A 20,091-nucleotide genomic window follows, 5' to 3' on the forward strand; every position below is an offset into this window, starting at 1 on the left:
GGATGACGTTTGTAGATTGTCAATCACAGACTTATCTATTTGCCCGAGACTTTTCTTCTCTTTCATGCCCCGAGACAATTTCCATCTGTTTTCAGAATTGCGTGGAAAAACCAAAAACCAAACGCATGCGGCACATGATGATTAACGACCTTCAATCAATGACAACTTATATTTAGATTAAATGCAAAAAAAAACAAACTAGCCATGGGGCTGTACAGAATGACGACCATGTGATGGAGGCCGATATTTATTGGTTTATGGTAACCCGCATTTCCCTGGAGATGTAATCAGTAATGTCAGCTAATCGCCCGCATTAGCAAACATCGATGGATCGTTGGCGAAACGGCGATGAACTTCCAGCACGACATCGCATATCATTCACATCTCCGCTCATCTTGGAAATGTTTTGCGGACATTGAAATGTTCTGACTGTACATGTCGTGAGAGCTGCCCATCGTCAGTTCTCCTCCACCCCCTTTCCCCTGCATTTTCCCCACAGGAGTTCAGAGGGCGAATTAGTTCCTGACTCAGTCAGCTTTATCGCACGCTTGCAAAACCCTGTGATTGAAGTCCTCCGGCTGGTCGGCATACACGTAGTGTCCGGCTCCGCGGATTGTCTGAGGGGAATAGGAAGTACAGGAAGAAAGAGGATTAAGCAAATGATGCAATATGCTTTAAGAGTTAGTGAACTGAGGTTTTATTTTTTTTCTGTTAATGGAAAGTAGTGTGCCGCATTAGAGATTAACAAAAGTACGGCACAAACTGTTGTAAAAGTTACCATCGCGAAGCAGAATTTTTCAGTCTCATATTACACTTCTAGCCTGCCGTAGGGTTCATTTCAAATCTTAAAAATAGCCTTCAAAGTTACAGAAGACTTTTAAAAACATATGAAAGTGTACAAGGATAAACGTCCTTACATTATGCATCTAGAGGCATGTCTTTATAAATGTGGGAGGGTAGGCTTGGGTTTAGGTAATCTGAGGCAATCTATTTTATCTAACAGCTCAGAATTTCAAACAAAAGTAATCCCAGGGTGCTGATAGAGGAGGCTCTGAGTTGATTCCCAAGCACTGTTTTCATGAGAAACTAGATGGACTGTCTCCCGGCTTGGCACAGAAGATTAATTCCCCACATGACAGAGGGGGCACTCTGGAGAGTCTGATTTGGGAAAGTGCATGGAAATTTGCAACTAAGTAATAGAAAAAAAAAGAAAAAGAAAAGATCTCTCATTTGTTTGAGAGGATGCATCAAAATGAAAAATAAAGTAAAATAATTCTGCATGGCTGTTAAGTAGGAAATCACAGTCAAGGTTATGCGGTTACAAAACAGCAAGAAGTTACAGGAAGCAGCGATTTATTTTCGCTGCATATCGGTTCAACCAATACTTTGTGGACTGCCGTGCGACCAGCGACAGCCGGCATTCGATCGTCCCGCAGGCACTGCAGGGTGAAAGGTAACAATTTTGAACATTTTTACGGGAGAGTCAGGCTACCCCCGTTTTGCAACCGTTAGATTGTCAGCTTCGGTTGATGGAATAAGAAACATTTAGACATGATGTGGGTTACCAAACCCGTTTTTAACCCTTATCCTGTTAGAACCTGGCAAAATGGCTGAGAACAGGGATGACAGTTAATCACGGAGCCACACGTAGACATATAAGCATTTACCCATTTAGCTTACTGACATTTACAGTATGGACATTTTAGTCTTAAAAGGCCTCTTGTATTTGCAGCATGTGAATTGGGGGGAAAAAAAATAGGAAATATGCCCCAAATGAAAGAGTGAATGAATGGTTGTTTGTCAATATTTGTGGCCCTGCGATTGACTGGCAACCAGTCCAGGGAGTATCTCGCCTCTCGCCTGATGACAGCTGGGATAGGCTCCAGCACCCTCCACGACCACTGAGTGCAGGGTGGATGTTCTGTGTTTTTATGGTTTTACGGTTTTGTGATTTATGGTTTTATTGTTGACTTGTATATAGTCCCCTGCCTCTTGAATTAGCAATTTTATACAAAAATGCATAAGACAACACAAATACCCCATATCTACAAAATACAGATCTGTATTTTTCAGTCTTTAGTGCAGGACAAAAACCATTGAAGGTGTTACTTTTGGATGAATGCAACCTCCTGTCTCTTTACATCAACTTTGTCAATTCATGTCCAGCCGACAAGATGGACAGGTGGAACTAATCCGTGACATTCAACACATCCCAGGAGCCTGGAAGGAGCCCTCTCACTTTTTACCTTTCCCGGAAAAAAAAAAACACTCAGTACATCAACCAAATAAATCTAAGAGCATCTACCTTTCTGCAAATTTGGATGCATGCAAGATTATTTGTCTCTTTATTTGTGAACTAGCAGAGGGGAATGGCACAATGAAAATAAACAAATAAATAAATAAATAAATAAATAGATAGATAAATAAATAAATAAACTTAAGTTTTCGGTCCATTGTGATAATGTAAACACAATCATTCTTTCGCAATGAAATTAGCAAACCATTAGCCCTCAGAACACTAGACTCTAGATTACTAACTGATAGCATTAGCATGAGGCTAATGACACTGTGAGAATAACATGGCATAGGTTAGCTTCAGGGCATTAAATGTGCTATGGGGGATTGGGGAAGTTGATTTACCTTCAGTTGCTCATTAGACAGCGTATCATCATCGATTGAATCCAGTGGGGTAAATGGTTTCCACTGAAAGCGCATTACACTAGATTGCACTCAACCATACACACACACACACACCCACGCACCATGCCATGCAAAGCGCAAGCTAGGCCATTTAGGGCATCTGGGGGTGGGGGTGGGGAGGGTGTCTTGACACAGGACACTAGGTCAAGAATCGAGAATCGAACCACCAATCCTAAAATTGGAGGGGTGCCCACTTTACCAATTGAGCCCCCAGGTAAGGGACTGAATTTCGCAGTCCATATTGCCAGATGGTTGCCAATGACACCACCAGGCAGATGACATGAAGTTAAAAATGCTTTGGGCACTGGATTGATTCAAAAATATTCGAACTGCTCACAGACTTCCGGAGATGCTTTGGAAAGTGTCATCCCCAGACTTTTTAAGTAAACCCCCAAACTACAGCGATGAGAACAAGTATTTGATACACTGCTGAATTTTCAGCTTTTCCCACTTACAAAGCATGTAGAGGTCTGTAAGTTTTATCATAGGTGCTCTTCAACTGTGAGTGACAGAATCAAAAACAAAAATCCAGAAAAAACCCTTTGTATGATTTTAAAGTTAATTAATTTGCATTTTATTGCATGACATAAGCATTTGATCATCTGCCAACCAGTAAGAATTGTGGCTCTGACAGACCTATTAGTTCTTCTTTAAGAAGCCATCTTGTTCTCCACTCATTACCTGGATTAACTGAACCAGTTTGAACTCGGTACTTGTATAAAAGACACCTGTCCACACGCTCAATAAAACAAACTCCAAACTCTCCACAGTGGCCAAGACCAGAGAGTTATGTAAGGACATCAGGGATAAATTTGTAGACCTGCACAAGGCTGGGATGGAAAATAGTCAAGCAGCTTGGTGAGAAGGCAACAATCATTAGAAAATGGAAGAAGTTCCAGATGACGGTCAATCTCCCTCGGTCTGGGACTCAATGCAAGATCTCACCTTGCAGGGCTTCAGTGATCATGAGGGAGGTGAGGGATCAACCCAGAACTGGGTTGGACCTGGTTAATAACCTGAAGAGAGCCGGGACCAAAGTCTCAAATAAAAGCATTAGTAACACACTACGCCGTCATGGATTAAAGTCCTGCAGCGCACACAACGTCCCCCCACTCAAGCCAGAACATGTCTAGGCCCGTCAGAAGTTTTCCATTCCAACCGTTACGCATGGAGGTGGAAAAATCATTCTTTGGAGACTGTATTGAGGGGGAGGATGGTTGGCACCATGTATTGCAAGATCTTGGCCAAAAATCTCCTTCTCTCAGTAAGAGCCTTTAAGATGGTTTGGGGCCGGGTCTTCCAGCATCACAACGACCCCCGACACACAGCTGGGGAAACTAAGGAGTGGCTCCGTAAGAAGCATCTCAAGGTCCTGGAGTGGCCTAGCCAGTCTCCAGACTTGAACCCAACAGAAAATCTTTGGAGGGAGCTGAAAGTCCATATTGCCCAACGACTACCCCGAATCTGTATGTGTGGGACAAAATCCGTGCAGTGTGTTCAAACCTGGTCAAGCGCTACAGGAAACATCTGATCTCTGTAATTGCCAACAAAGGTTTTTGTACCAAATATTAAGTTCTGTTATTCTGATGTATCAAAAACTTATGTCATGCAATAAAAAGCAAATAAATTATTTAAAACTCGATGTGTTTTTCTGAATATTTGTTTCAGATTCCATCACTCACAGTTCAAGAGTACTTATGATAAAAATTACAGACCTCTATATACTTTGCAATGGGGAAAAGCTGAAAAATCATCCTGTTCCTGCTGTTGAAACACATGAAATTTCCTTGAAAAAGAACCAAAAAAAATTATATCAAACTACAGTTTGACACGCAGTGCAGGTCTTCTGTTGCTCATTGCTTAATGGTAGTAAATGTGGAATCTGCATACTGCCTTGGTGTGAAATTGCCACCTGGTCAATCCATGTGTGATATACACACGTTGAGCCAATCTAGTACCAAACTAGCAGGCGTCATCTTTGATGCTGACACCAAAATATGCAGGATGCTAATGTATCCTGCTACAGTGTTATAAAGTTTCTGATTCTAATGAAGAATTGCTGCTTGAAGGTGAAACGGCAAATAATGACATTACTAAAACTTCAAATATATTTAAGGCTGGTGTTTGATTTAAGATGAAGCCATGGCTGACGATACAGAATATGAGCCTTCGTTATGAAGTCTGTTTGTTGGCTGTGCACATATTGTATGTGGATGCTGATTGTATTGGATATGGACAATGTTCCATGTAAACACATTTTTTGTTTGATACTACGGCATAAATATGGTGCATGCAAAAGTGAACAACCTGTCTATTTAACCCAGCCACTTGAGGTAGGCACCTTATCTGAGTGATCTCATTTGAATCATGAGTTCTTCTCGTATTCTGTTTTTTGTGTTTGGGTTCTTTTTTAATCTATTAGTGTGCTTATTAGTCTATGAATTTGTGTGAAAATCACACCCTTGTAAAACAAGATAAAATGTGACTTACAATATGAATAAATAAAATTCTTACGACACGGAAGACCTTGAGATATTGTTGGAAAATTGATACATAAGGCGGAAGACCATTGGCAAACATTGTCCAAACCCCCTGAGTAATCTGCACGATGAACTCACAATGATCTGTACTTTCGAATGCGGCCTCATTTCTTGGATCGTGATGCCCAAGTTGCTATCAATGCTGGAACGAGAGCCATATATGATGGTGATGGGGATGACAGGCGCAAGCTGGTCCATCCTCTGCAGCATCGGCCTCTTGGCCCAGCCAAAGGGATGGGTCATGTTCTTAAAAGCGGTCTCCCCACTGTAATGACACGCATAGTAGCATTGATTTTATTGCTTATTATCAAAAAAAAAACATCAATATGCTCAGTGGTTGAAGATGAACCTGGGAGTTTGAACATTGAGGTGGTAAACGTATTCACAGACAGTGTTGTCTCTGAACATAGAGGAGAACTTCCTCTTGAGGTCAGGTCTAAAAGTCTGCATCAGACCAGGACCTGCAGGGACGCACAAAAAAAAAAAAAAAAGACAGGTCATGTCTAATGCAAGAATTGTTTAGTTCATCGGAGTATTGAGTTGTTTTTAATATACTTCAGATGTTTGAACACTTTTTTGTGAAGATGAATTTGTATTTAAATTATCCACAATACCAAAAAAGCACCTTTTTTCTGCATTCATTTGAGAGGGTTGCGTCAGGGAGGCCAAAAACTTGTGCCAGAAACAAATATAGGTGGTCCTTATTTAACAATGTAGTCGGTTAACAACGACCCGTAGTTACGACGGGCTCTGCGTAGTATTGAAATACGCGCGGAATGTGAGTGAGTATGCATTATACACTCTAACCTGCTCTTATAAGTGGCCTATATTCATGCAAATATAAACATTAAAGGAAAAAAAAGTAATATAGCACAGTACAAATGGCCGATATGTATGCAAATACTCTACGGTAGTACAGGGCAGAAATTGTGTTTTGCTTAACAATGAACTCGCTTAAGGACAGAGCCGTAACGTAACCACGTTGCGAGGTGAGGACCACCTGTATTCGATTAGAGCCCAGGAATCTCTAAAAATCTCATACCGGATTGGTCAAGACCTGGATTAGCAACGGCCGCCATTGGTGCAGATAATCTACAGGGTACCAGAGGAAATTGGGCTACTGTGGGTCAAAGACGGGGAGGAGGAAAGCGTGTTCAGAAGCACAGAGAAGAGGAAAGGGAAGAGTCTGGAGTCTGGGATTGAGAGTTGGGACTTTGAATATTTGGACAATGACAGAAAAAGTTAGATTTGGTTGACATGATGCAGAGAGGGAAGGTGGACATACTGTGTGTCCAGGAGGCCAGGTGGAAAGGTAGTAAGGCTAGAAGCTTAGGAGCAGGTTTTAAGTTGTACTATCATGGTACTGACAGGTAGAGAAATTGAGTGGGAGTTATCTTGAAAGAGGAGTTTGTTAGGAATGTTCTGGAGGTGAAAAGAATGTCAGATACACTTATGAGTCTGAAACTGGAAACTAAAAGTGTGATGCTCAATGTTGTTAGTTGCTATACCCCACAGGTGGGATGTGAGCTAGAGGAGAGAGAGAGGTTCTGGAGGTAGAGAGATAGAAGTAGCAAAGGCAAAATAAAGGGTGTAAGATGACTTTTATGCATGGTAAGACAGTAAGGAGAGCGAGAATGATCCATACATGTTGGCAGAGCAGAGAGATTGAGATGGAAAGGATGTACAACAGGTCTGGGGGATTAAGAATAGAGAGGGAAATGTATTGACAGATGCTAGAAGAGTGATGGGAGGATGGAAAGAGTACTTTGAAGACCTGGTAAATGAGGAAAGTGAAAAATGGGGAAGGGTGCAAGAGGTTACTATTGTAGACCACAAAGTAGCAGAGATTAGTAAAAGTGAAGTGAGGAAGGAATTAGAGAGGATGGAGAGTGGAAAGGCAGTGGGTCCTGATGATATACTTGTGGAGGTATGGAAGTGTCTAGGAGAGGCAGCGGCAGAGTTTCTGGCTAGATTATCTCAGAGCGAGAAGATGCCCGAGGAATGGAGACGAAGTGTGATGGTGCCCATATTTAAGACTAAGGGGGGGTGTTCAGAATTGCGGCAACTATAGATGGATAAAATTGATGAGCCATACAATGAAGTTATGGGAAAGAGTATGGGAACTAGACTGAGAGCAGAAGTCAGCATTTGTGAACAGCAGTATGGCTTCATGCTTAGAAAGAGTACTACAGATGTAGTATTTGCTTTGATAATGCTAATAGATAAGTACAGGGAAGGCCAGAGGGAGCTGCATTGTGCTTTTGAAGACCGAGAAAAAACATATGACTGGGTGCCAAGAGAGGAACTCTGGTATTGTATGAGGAAATCTGGAGTGGCAGAGAAGTATGTTAGACTGGTGTAGACAGACAGTGGTGAGGTGTGCTGTAGACTTAAGCTGTAGCTGTAGCTCTGAGCCCCTTCTTGTTTGCAGTGGTGATGGACAGGCTGACAGATGAGGTTAGACAGGAATCCCCATGGACCATGATTTTTGCTGATGACATTGTGATGTGTACTGAAAACAGAGAACGGGTTGAGGAAAATCTAGAAAAGTGGAGGTATGTTCTGGACAGGAGAGGAATGAAGGTTAGTCGCAGCAAGACAGAGTACATGTGTGTGAATGAGAGGAACTGGGTGGAACAGTGAGGCTATAGGGAGAGGAGATAAATAAGTTGGAGGATTTCAGGCACTTGGGGTCAACAGTCCAGAGCAAGGGAGTGTGGAAAATAAAGAAACAAGTTCAAGCAGGTTGGAATTGGTGGAGAAAAGTGTCAGGGTTACTATGCGATAGAAGACTATCAGCCAGAATGTACAAGACAGTGGTGAGACCAGCGATGCAGTATGGACTAGAGACTGTTACAATGATGATAAGAAAGGGGGCAGAGCTGGGGGTCGCAGCGATGTAGATGTTGAGGATCTCTTTGGGAGTAACCAGGATGGAATGGATCAGGAATGATTATATCAGAGGAACAGCACAAGTTACTTGTTTTGGAGAGAAGGTCAGAGAAGCCAGACGGAGATGGTTCAGTCATGTACAGAGGAGGGATAGTGAATATATTGATAGACGGATGCAGGAATTAGAGCTGACGGTCAGGAGGTCTAGAGAAAAACAAAAAGAGAAGATTCATGGATGTAGTGATATGAAGGTAGTTGCTCCGAGAGAGGAACGAGGATACCTAGAATAGGGTTAGATAGAGACGGTTGATTCGCTGTGGCAACCCCTGAAGGGAAAAGCCAAAAGCAAAAGAAGACACAACAAGGTCATGGTTCTATGCAATCTATTTTCATCGCCACTTTCTTGTATTTAACCTTACCAAGTGGTCCGACCAGTCTCAAGCCAGCCAGTGGATTGAAGGGACTAAACATGGCACAGAGGGCTTTAATCCACACTGGGATGGGCTGCTGCTCTGTCTCTGCTGCGTTTGGACATTCAGGGAAACCCCAGGGCTCCACCAGGACAATATGCTGCACTCTGCAGGAAATAAGATGAATAAGTGTCCACACTCATCATCTTGCTTCAAGCCATAATTTTTACAAAAAAAAACTATAGGCTGTCAACTTGTCACTTGCCGATCCTTTGCTGATCATTGGACAGTAAGTTTGTCATATACATTGCGGTCCAGTGATTGGGGGACAGAGGCGACGGTGGGTCGATGTGGATGGGGAGCGGTAAGATTTGAGAAGAGAGCAAGGAGTGTTGTGGATACGCAAAGTCAACGTAGATTGTACCAAGTGAAGTGTTGGGAATAACACCTCGTTGCAGACGATGTCATTGCAGCATTACAATATATGTTTTTATTGATGGGAGTAGTTGTGAAAAAAATAATGAATTGTGCACTGACTGGTACAGTGAATTTAATATATATCTATATATATATATATACATATGTGTGTGTGTGTGTGTGTGTGTGTGTATATATACATGTATATATATATGTGTGTGTGTAACATATATATATATATGTAATATACAGGACTGTCTCAGAAAATAAGAATATTGTGATAAAGTTCTTTATCTTCTGTAATGCAATTAAAAAAACAAAAAATACTTTTTCATGATATTCTAATATTTTGAGATAGGATTTTTGAGTTTTCTTAAGATGTAAGCCATAATCGGCAATATTAAAATAATAAAAGGCTTGCAATATTTCAGTTGATTTGAAATGAATCCAGAATGCATGACATTTTTTTTTTGTAATTGCATTACAGAAGATAAAGAACTTTATCACAATATTCTAATTTTCTGAGACGGTTCTGTATATATGTTTTTATATATATATAATATATTCACATTGAGAATATGAGCACTAGAAAAAGAGATAAGGTCATGGAGGAAACACAGTGGAATACAGTCTGCAGATTGCTGATGGATAGCAATAGCAAAACACATATGCAATATGTGGCCTGATTATACTGCAGCATATTATCAGTATGCTTCCTCTCAAAACATAGGTATGGGCACAAGTGTAACATCCGACTTCTCAATTTTAATTTTTCTCCTCTGACCAAGCACTGAAATCCTGAAGATACTTTGCTACATATAATTTTGTGAATCCAGAGACTGTTTGGAGAGTTGAGCAACGTCAAGACTGCAAAGCACGGGCTGGCGTTTTGCCGTACTGCACCTGTAAAAGATGTCCTTTTCGCATCTGCATTGATTTTACTTCAAATGTTACGATTGCTTTTCATGTTCCGTGTCAAATGTAACACTGCTAAGTTTCCATAATGCGTGCCCAGAATAACAAACGTTACTTGTTTTAACAAAAAGGCCACTTTGAGGAGAAAATTTAAAACTGGAAGGGAGGTTGATTGTTTCTGATGAAGGAGGGTGATAGGAGATCAAGGCTCCTTCATTAAAATCCCCCACCCCCCACGTGCTCCCCATGCCCTCAGGAAAGCTGGGTTCGCATTGGATGCTCGAAATTTGAGATTCAAGAGAGGTATACCCTTGGAGGAGAACACTGCTGTTATCACTGGCTTATTACCGACACCTAAGATGCGCAAGTTGAAATTTCGTCCCGGAAAGATGCCTCATGTTCTGCTCCCCGCAGGTTGTAATGAAAATTGGCAGTCATTATACAAAGACTATTCATTGCAACACAGTTTTCTCCTAGTAGGTAGCAGATATTGCTTTTGAGTGAACACCGTACGCAAGATGGGACAACAAGCCTAGATGACAACAACCAACCAGGGCAGGACCTGAAAGCACCCTGGTAATCTGGTAGGCTGAAATACAAACAAGTAAAACAGAAACATCTTTTTTATGAGATGAACAGATTTTAAAAAAAAATCACTCGTCACTCATTTTTGTGTAATAAATGGATTATAATTGCATAATTAACAATTAACTTACCTGATGATCATAATTGGTTATTTTCAGCCAACCTATATTCTAATAAGCTATCACGAAACATTTACTTGTTGATCCATTTTGTTATGAACATTGTGAAATTTACAGAATTGATAACTAATGTGTTGAACTCTACCGAAGACTGTTACTGCTCAGCTTGTTCCTGGCAGACAATATTTTTATAAGATGAGACAAACCAGCATTATCTCAACAGGCAAATTGAGAGTCAATGTGACACATTAACCATAGGCAAACTAAACATTTTTGTGAATTGCAAAACACATTTCCGAGTTTTCTGTAATTATTTTGGATTACTAAAGGAGTAATGTTATATAAATACATTACATACATAAAGTAAATACATCTGTGTTTGCATTTCAGCACTTGCAACTGAGGCTCAGGTAGAGGAACCTATTACATCTCCAGCACTTCTATGACCTTTGCACCCCTTGCACAGAAGGGATGCACCATGAGAAAAGGTATAAAAAATAAAGATTATTAATGATGTACAGCAAATGTATACACCACTCAACTGGTAGGTTTTGCTTGTGGACAGGTGACCTCAGTTCATTGTAGTTGAAGAGGTAACAAGAGAGTCCAACAAGGTGTGTGATTTTAAAGAAGTGCACCCATGTCTTATGAAGGAGCAAAGTAATATTTAATATCAGGTTTATGGCTATTAGCTTATGGACACTACAGTTGGCTGGTGATTTATAAGCAGCAAAATCTGTTATTTGGCCTGAATTAAAAGCTGGACCGAAGACTCTGAGCAATTGATATTTATAGATGCTTTTAAGGTCTCTTTTCTGTGGATTTATAGAGCGGCCGTGCCCCTATGATGAAGGCCGCGCACGTGAAAAACATGAGTCTACCACTAAAATGACTCCACTCATTAAGTCTCTGACCCCTTATTGCATCATAACCTTTGGTTTTTATGCTGATTGAGTTATTTGCTTTCTGAAGCCAGCTTGACCAAGGTAACAAAAGCTTCACACTGATACGGACCTTACATATTGAAACAGGAAAACAAACAAAAAAAGGAGTTAAATGTCAAAAAACAGTCTGGTCCTACAATAATGTCAAAGAAGATGAAGCGCACTAGTCAAGCAATGACACGTGACAAGTTATCATAGGTGTGTTCAATTCAAATAGGTTAAATTGTTGTAAATTCGGGCAGGATATCGAGCGAAAAAGGTGCATATGAGAGCCATTTGTGTTTTTTTTCTTTCACATGCACATGAAAACAACTGAAAAGAACAGACTGAAAACAAGTTAACCATCTATGGCAGGGGTGGGCAAACCTTTTGGCTAAGGGCCCGCAATAACTTAAAATTTGACAGACGGGCCTGGTCAGCACAAGATAAGATACATATTAAAAAAAAAAAAAACACATTTGTTAACAGTACATATCGGACTCATCTGAAATTTGTCGGAACATTGCCTGACATTTGCTTTGAAAATAAAACTATCTTGGTTTTGAGGGCTCTGACTTTTGTTTGCATTTCATCCATAAACCATTTTTTGCCTCATAGCTTCACGTCCAGCTCATTCATGTGTGTCAGTATGTCCACAGTAAAGGCTAAATTACAAAGCTAATCTATGTCATTCAGCTCAGGAAAATTCTCCAGTGTTCTGGAGTAGCTCCAAAAATGAAATAATCTCCTGTTTGAGCTCCCGATTTCATTGGACCAATCATTCAATCATTCACATCAAAAGTGAATTCTGTACTGATTTTTGGCGGGCCGGATTAAAAAGACCAACGGGCCAGATGTGGCCCGCAGGCCATAGTTTGCCCACCCCTGATCTATGGGGAAAGCAAAAATGCACAAAACTGGAGAACTTCTGTGCATCAGGTATCTTACTGTGTTTACAAAGCACGGTTTATTTCATTTAATGTAAGAATTGGCTCATAATATTTCTTTTTTTTAGAAAATGTAATAGTTTAATAGCCCTTAATAAGGCCAGGCTAACTCCTAGATGCTATCATAGGTTTTCTTTTGCATATCCCATGAAGCACTTATCCCATTCCTCCCACTCTTCTTATTGTGTCTACACTTATGTTTCTTTATCAATGCATATCATATCTTCTCCCAAGGCCTTAGGCTGTCTCATTTCATAGGTTCCCAGGGGGCGTGGCTTGATCTTCAGCAATAGTTTCATCTAATACTGTTATTTCTTTTGTGAACACCAGAGCTATTGATGTATCATTTCAGCTATCACTAAGTGGCTGTCGGCACTACAGTAAAAGATCATTTGCCCATGTCTCTCCCAACCCGCATACGCCCCTCTGCGTCTGTCACGCTCTCTCTGTCTTCCTTTCTCGCTCTCTTTTTCTACCCCAACTAGTTGAGACAGATGGACCCCAAAAACTGAGGTTGGAGCTGGTTTCCTGTCATGCTAGGTGTCTGCAAATCATTTTAAATAGTGGTGTTCAGACCTGCTCTGCATGTAAAGTATCACGAGACAACTGTGTTCAAATTTTGGTGTTATGTAAATATAATCTCACTTGACTTGACCTGAAGTAGTAACAGAAACATGGGCGAAATATACATAAGATGGGTCCAAAGAATAGATATGAATAACCATCACACCAAAACCGGGTTATTGGTTATGAATATTAATATATTATAACCAATATATCAATATAGTGCTGATGGCTACCAAATGATCAATCCCCTTAACCTAGCAACCACCTCTGTACAAAGGTAGAAATACCTGTACGTACCTTTCTGGATATTTAATGGCGTATGAAACACTCAGGTATCCTCCAAGGTTGTGCCCGAGCAGTATCATGGTCTCCAGACCCACTTTGGCCCTCCATTGCTCGATGGACTCAACAAACTGGTCTTCAGCCTCTTGTGCATCAGAAGAAAATGAGGGTCTGCTGCTTTGGCCAAAGCCAAGCAGGTCCAGGGCGAAGATGGGCCGATGCTGGCAGAGAGCATCAATATTCTGAGCCCAGAGGCCCACGCCCCCTCCAAAACCGTGAAGCAGAACTATGGGCGTCTTGTGTTTTACATTTTCCCTGCTAAAGTTGAGCGTCCACAGCATGTTGCCCTTGGAGATGGACACGTACTGTTTGCTAAAAGTGCTTTGTACACCTGCAAAGACAGGAGGGAAAACTCTTAGAAGCCTGAGTGTACATCCCTGGGGTAAAAGCGCAAGGTGGAAAAAATGAAGTTAGCTATCCATCCAATATTAGTCAATCCTAAATAAGACTGTGAAATATTTTCCAAAATAAGTCAGGGTGTTTACCTTTAAATAGATATGTTTTGTATTTATGGCCTAGAATGTTGTATTCATCCTCAATGGCATGTGGTGACGAATGACCCTAAATGAGGTGGGTGGACTGATGAATAAGCTTAGAAACTATGTGAACTATGCTGCCTTTCAAAGTAGATGCATATTAAAGATGTTTTTTTCTCACTATATACATCATGGAGAGCCAGTCCTGGGTCCCCACTCTTAAGCTTTGAACACAGGGCCTAACCTGCATCAGGGCAATGACCAGATGTCCCAGGCCTGTGTGTGGCCTTCAATTCTGACCAAACTGGTGAAGGGCCATAGTGCAAAAGGAATAGTTCAAGGACTCCAGATTTACACACCTGGACACAGTTTTAGTATTGATAGTACTGAGTTTTGATCTTCAGTCACATGTCCGAATCCGTATCTATTGCCAAACCAAAAAATAACTTTGATTATACTTGTTTACTAGTGTATACAGACAAATGGAATACACAACAGCCAGTTGTGTCAGTGGTCATCTGCTTCTTTACCGAAAACACGAAGACCGTTTGTACATGTGCGTGACTGGAGCTAGGCATCCACAATCTTCGCTTTGTTTCTTCTGTACTACAACTTTCTCTGTAATCAGCATCTTAGAAAATGCCAACGTCCATATCATCTGGAGCTTTTCAGGGATGTCTGGGGCAATAACCAGGGATTCTACTCAGGTAATATGAGCAAACTTTGCATTCCCCACCTTGTTAATGTGGTTGCCCTTTTATACAATTAACTTGTATTTTTGCAGAGGAGAGGGACACGGTTCTGTATGTTCAAAACATTGTTGTATCCATTTGTAAAAAAAAGAGATAAATTATATAAAATCATCCCACTGTGATTCTAAGTTGGAAAAAAAGAAAAAAACAGCAAGGAAATAAGGTAATTCAGATATTTGTGCGGAATTAATCACTGGCTTTGTCTAAATAGCAGCCCGATGTGATGTGCACATGCTGGAAGGCCACCCTCTGTTTTCTTTTGTGCTAATATATGATCAACAAATGAGTCAACTAGAATGAAAAAATGTAAATAAAAATATGGATTCAATTTACAAAGACGGAGAAAGCAGCAGGACATTCAAGTTTGTAGTCCACAACTTAATTTGTAAGGACACAAAGACACACAGGTTATACTTTTAGATTAATATGACCTGAATTTAAAAGGTTATTGGAAGAACCGAAATTAGGAAGCCCTAATTGGATGACCAGACAAGTACCGTGTAATAGGTATTAGTTATTTATAGCGCAGGGTTAGTTTAATCAAAACAGCAAATGGCTTCCCTGTGACAAAAGGGAAATGACTCGAGTGTGTACGCAACTGATATGCCGTGCAGTGAAGTGATAGAAATGCGTTTTGTCAGAATGTGCACCATAGGCATTATGTACAAAACGAACACCTTAACTCCTTGTGCTAGTACAGCTTCAGCTAAAGCAGTGGTATGTGGTTAACCTAAGCCCCGGGAAACACTCAAATCCAGAGGTTGCCAAGCGATTATGAACTGTCAAATTCAAGTTGAAAGCACACAAGGGCCTTCTTGTCCTCCTGTACGCAGCTGAGATAATCGCCAACAAGGCCTTTTAGACTGGCATCCCAAAAGGACGAGATAGAGATCAACACAGCAAAGTCTCCATGGCTGCAGGCTAAGTGGGAAAAGTTTGTCATGGCTTACATCGCAGCATCTTGTCTTCTGCAGCCTGCAGCTGGCTCTGAGAAGTGGGACACCATGAAGGCAGCCAGCTGGGAATCCAGCACCACCTTAAAGAAATCAGAGAGACAGTTAATTAAAGTCATGAAGTTCGTGGGGGTGGTTCCATTTGCATCCGTTTTGGTATACCACATTTGTGATGAACAGGGTTTTCTTTTGGTGGTCAATACATCAAAAAATAGAGCCTTTAAAAACTCATCCCTTTCCTGAAATCTGGTTTCTCAAAATGACACAGCCTTTGCTGTGAGCGCTTTCATGAGAAACTTCTATGTTTGAATGGAAATACAAGCCCGATCCCTCCCGCCACAGAAGAAATCAAAACCATTCCCACTTTTAGAAATTCATCGCAAAATTACTTGAATAAATCGCAAGATGAGAAGCAAGAAGCACTATTATTTGTGTGTGAATGATTATATTAAATTTCAGATGTCATTTAAATTACCATGAAAATCTGAATGCCCGTGGGTATTGTAACTGTCACATGATCTATGTGTCATACTTTATCAAGGTTAAGCTATTAAAAAAAAGAGGGACAGGCTGCTGCTGCTACTCCGAAGAAAACCGTTCATAGAAACAGACTGTTGACATAATGTTGTTTTATTAGATTTAATACCAGTCTCTGAATCAGTCAATACATTTCTTGATAGTTCCACAGATCTTAGACTCTCATTTGATGATATATCAACATATTTGAACATGGCAACGATTTATAATCCTGTGAAACTTCCCTGCAAAAACACATTGAGATCTGTTGTGTAGGACTTGGTGTTGATATCCCTCGATAAAAGCATACCTAAGGCACGGATGAGACTCTGGGGTTCAAGTGAGTGTTAGCTTCCTTCGGGTTGTCAAGTGAGCACCCTCTTTCATGGATGTTTCGCTGATTGGCCCACGACATCTCCAGAGGGTTCGGCAGTGAATCCCAGCGTCCCAGGTTCACTCCCTAGATGCCATCAGCTCACTTGAAGGCCCAAGTTGGATCTTTTCTCTTCAACCACAGCCACTGGCTCCCGTTCTCAGCAGCCCTTGAGAGGTCCTTGACTGCCTGTCTGTGGGCCTGTCTGTGGGCGTGTCCTTGTACTCCCATCTCTCTGAGTAGCCTAGATGTTGAAGTGGCTATGAAACCTCTGCAGCCTCTGCGAAGCTTTGCTTTCCAGCCTTGTTGCTGAGCATCTACAACAACTTCAGCATATCTCAGCTTCTTTCGTTCAGAGGCCTCCTCCACTGCACCCTTCCAGGGCACCGTGAGCTCTATGATGTAGACGAGCCTGAGTGACGATAACCACAGTACGAGGTCTGGTCGCAGGTTGGTGGATGCGATCTCGGCTGGGAAGCAAAGTTTCTTGTCCAGGTCCGCCAGCAGCTTCCAGTTCCGTGCACTGCCCAGTTGCCCAAGGTCAGCTCTCATGGGGACGAGGCTGGCTTGCCCCTCCCGCACCAATGGAGTTACGTGCCAGCGTGGAGGGGAGGAAGGGCTTTCATGCTTATCCGTTGAGTTTCCAGCACCACTGCAAGACATTTTAGTGCCTGGTTGTGCCTCCAGGTATAACTGCCTTGGGCGAGGCTGGTCTTGAATCCCACTAGGATGTGCTTCAGTGTTGCTGGACTTGAGCATCGAGGGCATGTAGGGTCTTCGACATACATGACATGGTTTAGATTTGCAGGAGATGGCAGGACATCATAGGCCGCCCTGATGGTAAAGCTCGCCCTGAAGGCCTCCATTTCCCACAGATCTTTCCAGGAGATCTTCTGCTTCTCCACTGCTTACCATGTCATCCACTGCCCTTGCTTTGCATATGACACAGCTTGTGCATGCCTTCCTCTTCCCTTTTCCTTGGGGATAAGGATCCCTCCAGCTCTCCGCCAGGACGCCGGTATCTCCTCCTTTGCCACATGACTCTCATCAGTCTCTAGAGAAATCGCAGGAGATTGGCTGCGTTTTTATAGAGGCTGTATGGTATTCTGTCAGGACCTGGAGCCGACGCGCCTCTTGCTCTATGCACAATTTTGTCCACTTCGCTGCATCTGGGTGGGCTAATGTCTAGCTTGTGCTCTGGTGGGTTGACGGATGGCATGTCAGTTGGGAGTGGAACCCCTTCATGGTGACGGTCATCTGTACAGGTCTTTTCCAGATGTTTTTCCAGGTCAGCCTTTGACACTGAGAGACTTCCACTCTTCTCCTTTGTGAAGAGAGTCTTCACAAAGGGGAAGGGGTCTTTGTAGAAGCGTGATCTTGTTTGCTCCTTCCTTCTGCGCTTCTTGCAGAGGTTTTCAGCTCTCCTCAGTGTTGTAAGCCTACTCTGAATTTCTTCCTGTTTCTTCCTGTTTCTTCCTCCTGTTCTTCCTGTTTCTTCCTGTTTCTTCAGCAGCCTCCTCTCCTTGACTAGGCGATCTATTTCTGTCTGCCTTCAGGACTTGGAAGGAACTGTTCTATTTGATCGCTTGCTTTCAACCACACCGAACCGTTCCGCTCCATAGGCATTGATCAGCCCGCCAATTCTCTCCAACTTCTTCACAGTGGTGCTTTTGATTCCCTCAAGGATGTTGGGGAGATCAGTGTTGATCTCCTTCCACAGCGACTTTTTGCAAGACTTTGGCCACTTGACTAATGGCCTTCGCCCGGGAGCTTCTTCTCTGCTGATTGACGTGCTGTCTTGGATTCAGATTCCTCTCTTGTGCCTAGCTCTTCCTCCTCTGGGACAGGGGCATTGATGTCCTGAAGACTGTGGTGTGTGTCCTGCTGCTGGACTTTAGTCTACTGACTCGGCCTGCTTCTCAAAAAGTAGCTGTCGATGCGATATCCCTGTAGACCCTTCTTTAGGCACCCTTCCTTGTGCTGGTGTATCTTCAGGCCAAGGGTGGAAGTAACCTTTGCCCAGCTACATACGCAGTTCTGGAGCCTGCTGTAACTCGTAGTCAAACTCGTAGTCTGTTCCGCTCCTGTGTTCATTACTATGTTATCTGCTGATGAGCCATCTTCCGCCCCCGCTCTCGCAGGCTCAAGGGGTATTTTCTTCATAGCAAGTTTTGGGTGGGACCCATACACCAATTGTGCTGGGTTCCCCCAACCACGGGGAGCTAGCCCATGATGGCCCCATGATGGTATTATGTCATACATGAGTATCATATTTGATGTTTATATCAAATTCATTCACAAAGTAGTAGCACACATAAAATATGTGCAAGAGGTATGGTTCAGAACTGATGTCTTTCAAATAAAATCTTCCATAAGGAGAAAAGTAGAAGGAGGTACTGGCTATCTTAGATGGATGGATGGATGGATGGATGGATGGATGGATGGATGGAGGATGGATGGATGGATGGATGGATGGATGGATGGATGGATGGTCAACAAAAGAATGTACATTATTGATCCAAAATACTGGGAAATTATAAGGGCAGCTTTGGAATCAATGAAGTAGATTCTTTTCTTTCCCGTTTTTCACTGTCACACATACACACGCAAGCACGCACGCACCCACACGCATGACTCAGGGGTTATAACAGCTACTAACACTGAATTCTGCATCTGAAATGTTTACTAGTGTCACAATAAAAGCTGTGCACCTTAACTTTTTAGGCTTTATCTTAACCTTGTTGTTCAGATTTTTACCTTGGGTCTCAGAGCACTGCAATTTCAAACCTTTGTGTGTGCAACAGTTGACTTTGACCTCTATGGATCTGTCATCTATCTACATCCTGCAAGAGTGGAGACATATATATACTAAAAATGACCTGACTTACATTCATTTCAATAAAATCCTGTGCAACTATAACGACTGGTGATTTATCAGAGAGATTATTCAGTTATAAATACTTTATGATAATGAGCTCTTTCACACAAATGCAGTCATGTTAACCAGGCTAGGATAACAAACTCAACTGTCGGACTGCACGGGGGAGTTGGAAGACCAGTCTTACCGAATAGTTTGGTCCACATAACCCCGCACACTGCCGATCAGGCTGCGAGGACCAACAACAGACAGCAATCTGTGAACGACCCTGGAGCCAAAAAGAGGAGCCGTGGATGAGGAGAAACAGCATTCTGGCTTCTCCCGACTTACACAAACATTCCCATCGGTTCGCTTTAAACATGTGAAATCGTGGAAGTAATTGCTCGGAAAAGCTTTGTTTGACTTTTTCATGACAGAGACATGATTAAGTGGCTGGTTTTAAAATACCTGGCAGAATCGAGATGCAGGTTCGGTATATTAATCAAGTTACACATAGGAGACAACTGCACAACGACAACGGGTATTACCTCATTACCGTTAACATTATTTTTAGTTTTTACAAAAAGTTCAGAAAAGATTTACCCTGTGTTCACTGTTACCGCTTGCTCGGCCATACTGCAAAAGCAAAACAAAACAAAACAAAAAAAAAACAAACAAAAAAACTTTTGCGTCTGTGATCACGTGGTCAGCGAGCCTGTGATGCAAAGGCAACGCGCTTTGGAAGCGTTTGATTTATAACTTAGGGTCATTTTACCCGGGCGGTGTTAACTGCCTCAACCTACCCGT

At 42.0% G+C, this 20,091-nt stretch overlaps 1 protein-coding gene across 1 annotated transcript; it reads right to left on the reverse strand.

Annotated features, from left to right (window-relative positions):
• Nucleotides 1-212: 212 nt before the first annotated feature.
• On the reverse strand, nucleotides 213-19,941 carry abhd5a (abhydrolase domain containing 5, lysophosphatidic acid acyltransferase a). Its single transcript, XM_086155879.1, has 8 exons — nucleotides 19,888-19,941; nucleotides 19,493-19,573; nucleotides 15,536-15,621; nucleotides 13,313-13,688; nucleotides 8,552-8,709; nucleotides 5,590-5,701; nucleotides 5,319-5,505; nucleotides 213-617 (listed from the first exon to the last, which is right to left on the reverse strand). Exons 1-8 carry the CDS (start codon nucleotides 19,917-19,919, stop codon nucleotides 528-530), a joined length of 1,122 nt encoding a protein of 373 aa, XP_086012005.1. The 5' UTR covers nucleotides 19,920-19,941; the 3' UTR covers nucleotides 213-527.
• Nucleotides 19,942-20,091: the final 150 nt, after the last annotated feature.

This window comes from Fistularia commersonii, chromosome 11 (assembly GCF_037954325.1).
Source record: "Fistularia commersonii isolate RoL2024-O1a breed Wild chromosome 11, RoL_Fcom_v1.0, whole genome shotgun sequence".
Lineage (NCBI taxonomy): Eukaryota > Metazoa > Chordata > Actinopteri > Syngnathiformes > Fistulariidae > Fistularia > Fistularia commersonii.

Coding starts and splice junctions, on each gene's coding strand:
- abhd5a (XM_086155879.1), bottom strand. CDS start 19,919: ATGGCCGAGCAAGCGGTAACAGTGAACACAGG. Junction 13,689..15,535: donor AGAAGACAAGATGCTGCGAT/GTAAGCCATGAC, acceptor CTGTCTTTGCAG/GTGTACAAAGCACTTTTAGC. Junction 5,506..5,589: donor CTCAATGTTCAAACTCCCAG/GTTCATCTTCAA, acceptor GTGTCATTACAG/TGGGGAGACCGCTTTTAAGA.